We start from the raw sequence: 10,609 nt of genomic DNA, 5'->3' as shown, positions 1-10,609 counted from the left end.
TTTGGACAAGGTGGCACAGCCAGTAAGGGGCAGCGCCAGGCCTCAAATGGGCCTCTGACCCCTACTCAACCAGAGGCAGGAACAGAGGGCCCCTCTCATTGACCCCAGATTCCTGCACCTGAGTTAGGGTGGTGGGAGGGGCACCACAGGCCTAGGTGGGTGGGTGGGCTTGGGCTCCCCTCACTCAGCATCACAATGAGGCGGGGCTTCGAGTGCTGGGCCCAGACAGTGCGGTATTGTCTCATGGATGGAAGAATATTGTCTTACTCCAAAAGAAAAATAATCAAAGTCAGATTAGCAATAGCTCATTAAAGCCTCTGCAGACATTACGGCCCCAACAATTAACATGGAACAATTACGCACTATCACCCCCGGGCGAGGGAGGGCTGGACCTTAGCCAGCCCCTCTTCTGCACCCTGATTCCCCTGCAGCAGCCCCTTGGGGCAGCTTTCCCTCCACTCTCAGGCCCGGGCAGGGCAGCAGCTGCCCCAGTTGCAAATCCCTATTCCAGTCTCAATAGCTCCTTTGAGTTCCAGGTCCGGGTGGGGCCTTGGGGGTCTGCGAATTAGCACCAGGTGGGTTTGGCTGGCCAGGGTGGAGATCAGGCCCCGGCTGGCCTGGCCCAGGCTGCAGCCTGTCCAGGATGCTGTTCCAGTTTCAGAACTTTGTCCACTGCCGACAGGCTGTCCCTAGAACTGGCCTTTCCTGCTTGGGAGGGGGCAATGCCGCCTGAAGGACAGAGCTCAGCTGGACTCCACCTCTGGTGTGATTAAACCTCAGTCAGGTTCCTGACTTAAAATTGGGCTATTCTTTTACTTATAGGAGGTACTTAGCATAGTCAAAATCAGCCCTGGCCAATGGTGCAGTGGATAGAGCTCTTCCAGGTGCACCAGGGGCACCAGCTTGATCTCAAGGGCATTGGCTTGATGATCCTGAAGGTGCTGGCTGGACCCCAAGGTCACCGGTTCAAGCCCTGGTCAGGGCACGTACAAGAAGCAATCAATGGGTGCACAACTAAGTGGAAGGAGTTGATGCTTCTCTCTGTCGCTCTCCCTCCCCCTCTCCCTCTCAAAAAATAAGTAAATAACATTGTCAAAATCATGAAGACAGAAAGTGAAACCCTGGTTGCGGGGTGGGGGATGACAATAGGGAGTTATTGTTTAATAGGTACAGAGTCTCAATTTTATAAGAGTTATGAGGATGGATGTTGGTGATGGTTACACAGCAATGTGTATGTACTTAGTACCACTGAACTGTACACTTAAAAATGGTTAAGATGGTAAAATGTATGTTATTTATTCTTACCACATTTTTTTTTTAAGTTAGGCCTTAACACAGACAACAGCTACAGGGCCACAGTGAGCATTTGATGGGCACTATCCCCCCCACCCCCACCCCCCCACCCTCACACATAAGGGAGATGCTAGGGGCAGAGAACATTACCTGGAGCCTGGAGACTTCCTTTCAAATTCTTCCTTTCTCATTTATTAGGTTTTGAATAATCATGCCACCTCTCTGTACCTCAGTCTACCAATCCAGAAAATAGATATAATTCCTGCCCAGTCTGACTCACAGTGATGGAGTGATAGGGTTGACGGTTGACAGGAAGTGCTTTGCAAAACTGAAGTGACCGTATGGCCAGCAGAGATGGAAAGACCTTGCCCTCCCTCCAATCCCTTCTCTATTTTTTTTCTTTTTTAATTCAGTGAGAGGAGGGGAGGCAGAGAGATAGACTCCCACATGTGCCCTGACCGGGATCCACCCGGCATGCCCACTAGGGGGTGACGCTCTGCCCATCTGGGGCATTGCTCCATTGCTCGGCAACCTAGCTCTTCTTAGCATCTGAGGCGGGCGCGGAGCCATCCTCAGCATCTGGAGCCAACTCACTCCAATTGAGCCATGACTGCAGGAAGGGGAGAGAGAAAGACAGAGAGAGAGGAGTAAAAGAGGAAGGGGTGGAGAAGCAGAGAGGCGTTTCTCCTGTGTGCCCTGACCAGGAATCAAACCAGGGACATCCACACACGAAGCCAACGCTCTACCACTGAGTCAACCGGCCAGGGCCCTTTCTCTCTTCTCTATCCCAGCTGCTTCTGTCAACAGTAATCCCTAGTTTCAGCTCCCAGACTGAGACAGAAAAGTGTCCCCACCCTTGCCCTCTCTCCCCCACTCACACACACACAAAGGATGGCTTCATTCTCAACACTCAGACCTGTGACCCAGTCACCACCCCACCTGGAAGCCCCAGACCCCGTCCCACAGCCACATTCCAGGGGCCTCTAGGGCAAGGGGCAGGGTTTCGGCTGTGACAACAGAGGCTTTCATGAACAGGGTACAAATATCTCGGGCAGTCCCAGCCTGGGGCTGCAGCCAGGTCTCCGGCCTGCAGTTCCAAGGCCTCCTGAGAAGTTAAGTGGGAGACAGGGGCTTTGGGTGCTGGAGGCCAGAGCAGGAAAACAGCTAGGGAGGTGGTCAAAGGGGCTCCTGGCCTGGGGGCTGCAGCAGCTGGGAGGGATGCCCTGGGCTCTGGAATCACCAGCCCTGTGATTTGGAGCAAGCTAATCACTGCAAGACCCACAGGAAAACAGCAGAAGGAACACTTCCTTCAAGATGAACATGGGTGTTGGGCAGATAAAATATATTATGCTCACTTTGTTAAAGATGGCACTGCCCACGTGGAAGCCCGTCACCCAGGTGATATTAATGTGTGTTGGGGGTGGGCTGTGGGCAAGCAGGATCCTTGTAGCCTGGGGCTTGGTTTTAGGACTAAGCCTTTCCCACCCTTTTTGATGTGGGGTGGACTTTGTATCAGAGACTTCCCTATTTTGTATATTGGATTGAAGGTTTTGATTTCTGCACTATGAAGTGGGGCAGACCAGGAGCTTGCTTTCTCTCGGTTCCTGAGATTAGCATTAGAGGAGAGAGCAGAGAGGAGAGCAGAGCTAGAGGCCACGTGGAGGAGGCCAGGAGAAGCAGCCAAGATGGTGGAGTGCTGAGGGAGAAGCCAGTTTGTGCAGAGTTTGTGCAGGGAGAAGGAGATGGGGAACAGAGGTGAATAAGACTGGTGAGGTAGAAACCTTTGATTCTAAGAAATTCGGATAAGTCGGTAGCTTTGTGAGCACTGAATGAGTGGGTTTTGGAGCCCAGTGTGTGTTTTTACTTGCCCGCCGAGTGCAAGCTAGAATTAAAGATAATGGCCCACCAGTTCTTGGCTCCGTTTGTTTCATTACCATCTGTCTGAATCCAGTGCGAAACTGCATGGGCCAGGCGGCTACGATAGTGGCCCTGGATACTGGCTTTACATTGGGGAATGACAAGGTCACAGGCCTCCTCAGCATAGTGTGAGGCCCCAGTGAGCATTCCATTCTCCTGCACACCTCCTGGGGGCGTGTTCCTCACTTGCCACTTTCTCACAGGGCAGGCCTGCTGTCCCAGATCCATGGGACCTGAACAGATCCACCCAGCCTAATCCTCTCAGCCATGGTGAAGTGGGACTTATTTACCTTTAATTGGCCTCAGTGCTTGGCAACTAGGCTGTAAACCACAGGGGCAGGACCAACCCCACCTGAGGGCAGAGTTGTACCAGGAAGCTGGGACTGCATTCTGGCCCGGCCCCTGGCAAGACAGGTTGGGGGGTCTGTGTGGGAGGTCTGGGTCACATCTGGGTCCCCTTCCAGGCTCTGGGCCCAGGTATGGGATGGTGGGCGTAAGGGGCTTTTGTAGGACTGCCCAGGAATGGATGAATGTGTTAGTGCCTGCACTCCGACACACGCCAGCAGGCACTCTCCAGACCTGCTGAGTGGGATGCCCACCCCCACTCCTCGGGCTCTCGCCCCGAAGCCTGTTTCTCCTGTCACGTTGGACAAATGTGTCAGCAGGAACTGCCCCAGGGGATCCCTACCCTAGGCCTCCACAGGGAACAAGACTGACATGTACTGAGGACTTGGGACAAGTAATGTCGATCTTAGGAGATATGGTGGACTGGCACTGTAGCTGGATTCTGGTCTTGACTCTACCACGTATTTGCCGTGCGGCCTTGGAAAAGTTGCCTAACCTCTGAGCCCATCTCCTGCTCTCCTGTATAAGATGCAGCTCATACTTACTACCTTTTAGGGTTGTTCTTTTTTTTTTTATTAAAGGGCACATAGTAGGTGCTCAGTAAGCATTAATTTCATAAACACAAAAATCAACCTTTGGAGTATAGTTGAAAGGAAACTAATCTGGAAGCAAAAACCAGCGTCAAATCCCACCTCTGCCATGAATGAGAACAGTTACACATACAACAAACCACCTCACCACTCAAAGCCTTGGTTTACCCCTCTGTAAAATGGCAGCAATGCTTATTTCATAAGCTTGTTTTAAGAAACAGGTTAATGAAGACTTCTGCAAACAGGAATTATCATTAACAGTCAAGAGTTTGTGAGTACCCTCCCTCTTCCCTCTCCTGGGACAAGGTGGACTCTAGCCCAAATAAAACTGAAACAGAGCCAAGGCCTGGCCCATTTCCATGAAATAATAAACCCGAGGTCCTCCCTCCCTTGGGCCATAATCTTTTATTGACAGGTCAAAGGAAGAGCCCAGGGTAAGGGTCCCTCCCCTCCCGTGCCCCTACCCAAAAGCATCCATCCCTCTGCTGGAGACAGGAAGCCCAGGAGACTGGGCTCAGGCAGTCTTGCCGGTGGACAGGTTGCTGTAGTAGGCATCCTGGCCCTCGAGCAGGCTGCGGTAGGTGGCGATCTCCTGCTCCAGTCGCGTCTTGATGTCCATGAGCTGCTGGTACTCCAGGTTCTGCCGCTCAGTGTCAGCGCGCACGTCGCTCAGCTGGGCTTCGATGCTGCTGATCAACGCCTGGATCTGTGCCAGCTGGGCTCCAAAGCGAGCCTCTGTTTCCGCCAGCGTGCCTTCCAGGGCAGCTTTCTGAAGGCAGGGAGGGAAAAGGAGGCAACAGGCGATTCAGCAGAGCCTGGTTTCCAGGGAGAGCATGGGCACAGCCACTGCCCAGACTGCCCAAGTCTGCAAGGACATGTGTGTGCATCCCACAGGGAGGAGGGCACATACCATGCTGAGCTGAGACTGCAGCTCGATCTCCAGACTCTGGAGGGTGCGGCGCAGGTCAGTGACCTCCGTCTTGCTAATCTGCAGTTGCTCCGTGTGGCCAGCGACCTCCCGGTTCAGCTCTTCCGACTGTAGTGAGAGAGGAGGCGGGAAGATGAGCTCTGAGGCAGACCTACACCTCGGACCATCAAGCACTCTCTCCCTCCTTGCCACTTCCCCAAAGGGCACCCTGCATACCTGGCTGGTGAACCAGGCTTCAGCATCCTTCCGGTTCTTCTCAGCCATGACCTCATACTGGCTTCTCATGTCACTCAGGATCTTGGCTAGGTCAATGCCGGGAGCGGAATCCACCTCCACACTGACCTGGCCACCCACCTGGACCCTCAGAGCACTGATTTCCTGGAAAGACAGAGCAGAGATGGGCATGTCAGGGCCCAGAGACTGCTGGGGCTGGGCCAGGTCACTCCCCAACCCCTAAGGCCCAAGGGGGCTGATTTTCAGGTGCAGCCCTAGAAGCTAGCACTAGGGGGTGGACTGGGTTGCCGCCATCCCCTGCTAGAACCCTGGAAGCCATGCTCCACTCCTAGGGCCATGCTAAGGTTGCAGCAAGTATGCCCATGGTCAGAGGATACAGGACGCAAGTGTCCTCGGCCCTGGGAAGCTGGGGTGGCCCAGCCGGAAACCCACCTCCTCGTGGTTCTTCTTCAGATAGGCCAGCTCTTCCTTCAAGCCTTCGATCTGCATCTCCAGGTCAGATCTAGCCAGGGTCAGCTCGTCCAGCACCTTGCGCAGGCCGTTGATGTCGGCCTCCACGCTCAGGCGCAGGGCCTGCTCTGTCTCGAACCTTTTAGAGGAAAGAGTTGCAGTGAGACCAGCATTTCCTCTGTAGCTCTGAAGACCTCCCCAGGGTCCAGAGTTCACTGGGGAGGGGGGTGCTTTGGACCAATCCCCCTGAGGCACTGAACCCCAAAAGGGCCTGGGATTCCACCCCCCGCTCCTGCAGCCCACCAGGGTAGAGAGGCTCACTTGGTTCGGAAGTCATCCGCAGCCAGACGGGCATTATCAATCTGCAGGACAATCTTGGAGTTCTCGATGGTGGCACCAAGAATCTAGAAAGCAGAAAACTGGCAGATCAGCACACAGACACTGCCCACCACTTACCCTTCAGAGAGAGGGGAGCAAATGAATGTCTTTGCTCCCTGGAGACAAGCCCCAGCCACCCCTCGACAGCCCACAGGCCTGCTCTCTGGGGGCCTTGGAATCAGTCCCTCTCCACAAGCTGAAGCAGTGATTTCTCACCACTGCCCAGAAGGCTGAGCCAGGGGCTAGGTGATGAATAGGGAAGGGCAGGCAGGTAAGCCTGGGAAGAAAATCCCTAAGCCCCTGCCCAAGGCAACTCAAAATGGTATCAAGGGGGAGCAGCCTCCAGCGATATGCAAACCAACCGGAGGCAGGGAAGACAGAGAGTATGGGGAGGGGTACTCCTTGTCTGTACCCCCCCCCTACTCCAGGCATTCTGCCTCAGTAAAGGGAAGTCTGTTGGGCATCTATTAGGTGCTGGGCACCTTACACTTCATTTTTCATGTCAAGTCACCTATTTCACGGAGGTGGGAAGTGAAGTTGAGAATTCCTTGTCCAAGTTTACCCCCACAATCAGGTCTTTCTGACCTGAGGGACATACATGGTCACACCGTTGATTAAGCTACTTGCTTTCAGGTCATGACGCATTTATCGTTGTACTGGGTGGTGATTTGCATAGTTTTTAAGTGAAACAGAACAGAATATATCAGAAAGGATCGCTCAATTCAGGTCATGACACACTAGGCATTGTATTGGGTGGTAATTTGCAGTTTTTAAGTGAAACAGAACAGAATATAAATAACATCAGAAGGGATAGTATACAGTAGGGTAAGGATGTTTTCAAGGAACTTTTATCTTCACTGTATGTGTGTATGAGGCAGAATGTGAGGACACATCTTAAAATGCATTTCCTATCATAGGTCACGATTTGCAAAGCGTGAAAGCCCTCCCTCCTTGTCTAAGGTGTGACCTATATACCCCCAGTTCCCAGCACCAGGCCAGGCACATGGTGAACACCGGGCAGTGTTGTGGGGAGAACCAGCATGTGGGGCTACTAAATGTCTCACTGGCTTCCTATCTGTCTCCAGCAGGACAGAGGTCTAAGCTCTTCTCTGTGGTTGGAGACTAAGCCCCACCGTGCAGGCTCCCAGGTCACTCCGAAGAGCCTGTGGCTCAGACCCCAGACTCCAGCCCAGGACACATACAAGTGCGGCTGCACCCCGTCCTCGGACAGCAGTCTCCACAAGCAAAGAATCCCAGGGCCTCTGCGTCTGTCCCTCCTTTACCATGTCCAGGGGCCACAGCTTATGTCCCTCCTTAACCTGCCAGGGCCACTGCTGGCCTCTCTTGTTCTTCCCGGGGCTTCTCTCACGCCCCTGGTGGTCCCCTGGGCCTCAGAGGAGGGGCCTGAGTGTGATGGAAACCAGACCTGTCCAGTCAGAGAAAAGGAATGCAGAGGGCCCCACACTGGGGAAAGGAAGCAGGAGGTAGGGCTGGCCCGAAGAGGACCAGATTTCCCCCAGGCCAACTTTTCATTTCCCTGCTGCGACCACGAGGTGGTAGACTTCAGGACTGCCCACAATCGTCTCCCACGTCCTCCCACTCCTCGGGACCCCTCTTCCTAGGTCTCCCAGCCCTCCAACCTCACCCCCGCTACATGCCCCGCCCACTCGCCACCACGCCCCTCCCGTTAACCGACTCAACTCGTTCCACGCCCGGGTGCCCCCAGCCGGCCTCCACTTCCGGCCCCACCGTCCATCCCTCCTCTCTGCTGGACCCTGCGGCGCCCCCCGCCACGTCCTAACGGGCTCACTCCCCCCCCCCCCCCGCCTGGACGGGACCCCTCCGCCTGCCGCCCGCCTCGTCCCGCCCCGCCCGCAGGTCTGGTTTGCGCCGCAGGTGCACTTCCCGCGTCTCGGCCGCCGCCCACCTTGTCCCGCAGCTCCTCGATGGTCTGGTAGTAGTGGCTGTAGTCGCGGGCGGGCCCAGGCCCCTGCTTCTGGTACCAGTCCCGGATCTTCACCTCTAGGTCGCCGTTGGCCGCCTCCAGGGCGCGCACCTTGTCCAGGTAGGAGGCCAGGCGGTCGTTGAGGTTCTGCATGGTCACCTTCTCGTTGCCCACCAGAAGCCCGTCGGACCCGGCCTGGATGCCCATATAGCCGCCGCCGTAGCCCCCAGAAGAGGACGAGGACACGAAGCGGGCGGAGGACATCGACACGCCACGGCCGCCGGAGCCCCCGTGGATGCTAGGCGCGCGGTAGGCGCCTCCCGCTCCAAAGCGCATGGCGCCACCGCTCAGGCCCCCGAAGGACGAGGAAGCAGACGACTGGCGATAGCTGTAGGAAGTCATATCTAAAGAGAACTGGGCGACACTGGCCGGAGGAACTGTGGTCGGAAGGAGGAGTGGCAAGGCGCTCACCTGGAGCTTTTTATGCCCGAGGCGGGCGGTGGGAGGGAGAGAGGTCGGGGCGGATATCTGAGCCCCGAGGAATTTGCAGGCTCCTGAGTGCAAATACGGGCACTCTCCCCATTGGTCAGTACTGGTGGCTCTGCCTCCAACTCTCCCCGCCCAGAGCCCAGAGGCTCCTGCCCTGGAGGGAGCTGCCCCACCCAGCCCACTCCGGAGCCCTACTCACAGGCTCACTTGTTCCCATCTTCACCCCCATCACATACATACTTAGACACCCTCTCCCAGTTCATTCTGACCCTCCCTCATTAAGGTCGCTCGGAGTTTGACATCCCCCAGGAATTAGGGTCCCTCTGAGAGTATATACATCTCCACTCAGTCCTCCCCCAGGGATCACTTACTCAGAGTCTCCCTGTATAATCCTATTCTGAGCTCCTTCCTCACGAGCATTTGTGATCACAATTAACCCCCCAAAGTACGTTTACCAGATTCTTACACTCCACTCAGAATTACAGGCTTCCAGAGCCTACCCCTTGGGGATCATCTACACCTGACTCCCCTGCAGTCCCCCAGATGAGGGGGCTCTGAGCGGCGCCCTTGATGGCCTCCTGAGACAAAGCTGCCCCACCCTCTGTGTCCATACAAAGCCCCAAGGGGACAATGGGTTCCTGTGAACAGCTGCTGCTGGGAGCATTTCTGCAGCTGGACTGTCCTTTAAAGGACACCTTCACACTTGGGGCCTGACCCCTCACTCCAGGTCTCTCACCTGCCCACCCCACCCCCCAGCAGGACAAGCCCTTACCCTCCAGCACCAAAAGCACACATTCATTCAAGGAGCATTTAAAGCAGGGGTCCCCAAACTACGGCCCGCAGGCCGCATGCGGCCCCCTAAGGCCATTTATCCAGCCCCCGCCGCACTTCCGGAAGGGGCACCTCTTTCATTGGTGGTCAGTGAGAGGAGCATAGTTCCCATTGAAATACTGGTCAGTTTGTCGATTTAAATTTACTTGTTCTTTATTTTAAATATTGTATTTGTTCCCGTTTTGTTTTTTTACTTTAAAATAAGATATGTGCAGTGTGCATAGGGATTTGTTCATAGTTTTTTTTATAGTCCGGCCCTCCAACGGTCTGAGAGTCAGTGAACTGGCCCCCTGTGTAAAAAGTTTGGGGACCCCTGATTTAAAGGATGGTGTCAGAGGCTGAATCCTGGTATCTAACAGTCTCATCCTAGTACATGCATGGGTGCTGGATGGATGGGAGGGTTCTGCAACGATGCCCACGAAGTCGAGTTTGATCATAGAGGAAGGAACCCCTCCTCTCCACTCACCGCCCAGCCCTGCTCTTCATCCAGCTCAACAATTCCACCCACCTTTCTGATCGCTGTGGAGGGCCAGGCCCCCAGCCAGACACCGCAGGACGCTGCCAACACCTCCTCCCATTTACTGACCCCAGGGACCTCACCTCTCCTCAGAATTATCCCCATGGTCCCGGCTGTCCTTATGTCAGAGCAGTCACCCTGTCTCAGGATAGAGGCCCTATAGCCTTTTGATGGGATATTAAGAAGATGGGCCAGCCCCTCCCTATCTCCAGGCCTCAGTTTCCCCCATGAAATATCAGCCCTCCTCTCAGCATATTATCATCTGGGTCACCTGTGGCTAAATGAAAACGTGTCCCCAAATTCTGAAACCAGTCCCCAATAAACTGTCTTAAGTCCACCAACTATCCAGGAACAGGAAACCCCACACGATTCCTACCCCCCTCGCCCCAGGAGCAGCCCTGAGCCAATAAGAGGGCCAGCCTCAGGCTGTTTAAACAGTGAACCAGGTCTGCAAGTGGGTCGGTCCCCAATGGGGAAAAGGCAACAGTCATGAAAGCAGGGTGTGGCTGGGCCTTCACAAAGGTTGTAGCCTGTAGCCATCAGGGCTGGTCTGGCATGAGTCACTCTCTTTATTTGGCCTCTGAGGAGGAGGCCTGCACCTTGTGGGGGAAGGGGAGATGGGCCAGATAGTTGCTATGTACACTAAACTGCAGCCGGAATGTCTGTTTTTCTGGCCTGATAAGAGAGAGGGT

The 10,609-nt window shown here is 54.9% G+C and overlaps 1 protein-coding gene across 1 annotated transcript; it reads right to left on the bottom strand.

Annotated features, from left to right (window-relative positions):
- Positions 1-4,567: 4,567 nt before the first annotated feature.
- Positions 4,568-8,588, bottom strand: KRT19 (keratin 19). Its single transcript, XM_066364214.1, has 6 exons — positions 8,063-8,588; positions 6,079-6,161; positions 5,740-5,896; positions 5,290-5,451; positions 5,056-5,181; positions 4,568-4,914 (listed from the first exon to the last, which is right to left on the bottom strand). The coding sequence occupies exons 1-6, from the start codon at positions 8,480-8,482 to the stop codon at positions 4,660-4,662; spliced, it is 1,203 nt and encodes a 400-aa protein (XP_066220311.1). The 5' UTR covers positions 8,483-8,588; the 3' UTR covers positions 4,568-4,659.
- Positions 8,589-10,609: the final 2,021 nt, after the last annotated feature.

This window comes from Saccopteryx leptura, chromosome 2 (assembly GCF_036850995.1).
Source record: "Saccopteryx leptura isolate mSacLep1 chromosome 2, mSacLep1_pri_phased_curated, whole genome shotgun sequence".
Taxonomy (NCBI): Eukaryota; Metazoa; Chordata; class Mammalia; order Chiroptera; family Emballonuridae; genus Saccopteryx; species Saccopteryx leptura.
Note: the sequence above shows the minus strand (reverse complement) of the source record. Positions and strands in the feature narration are given on the sequence as shown.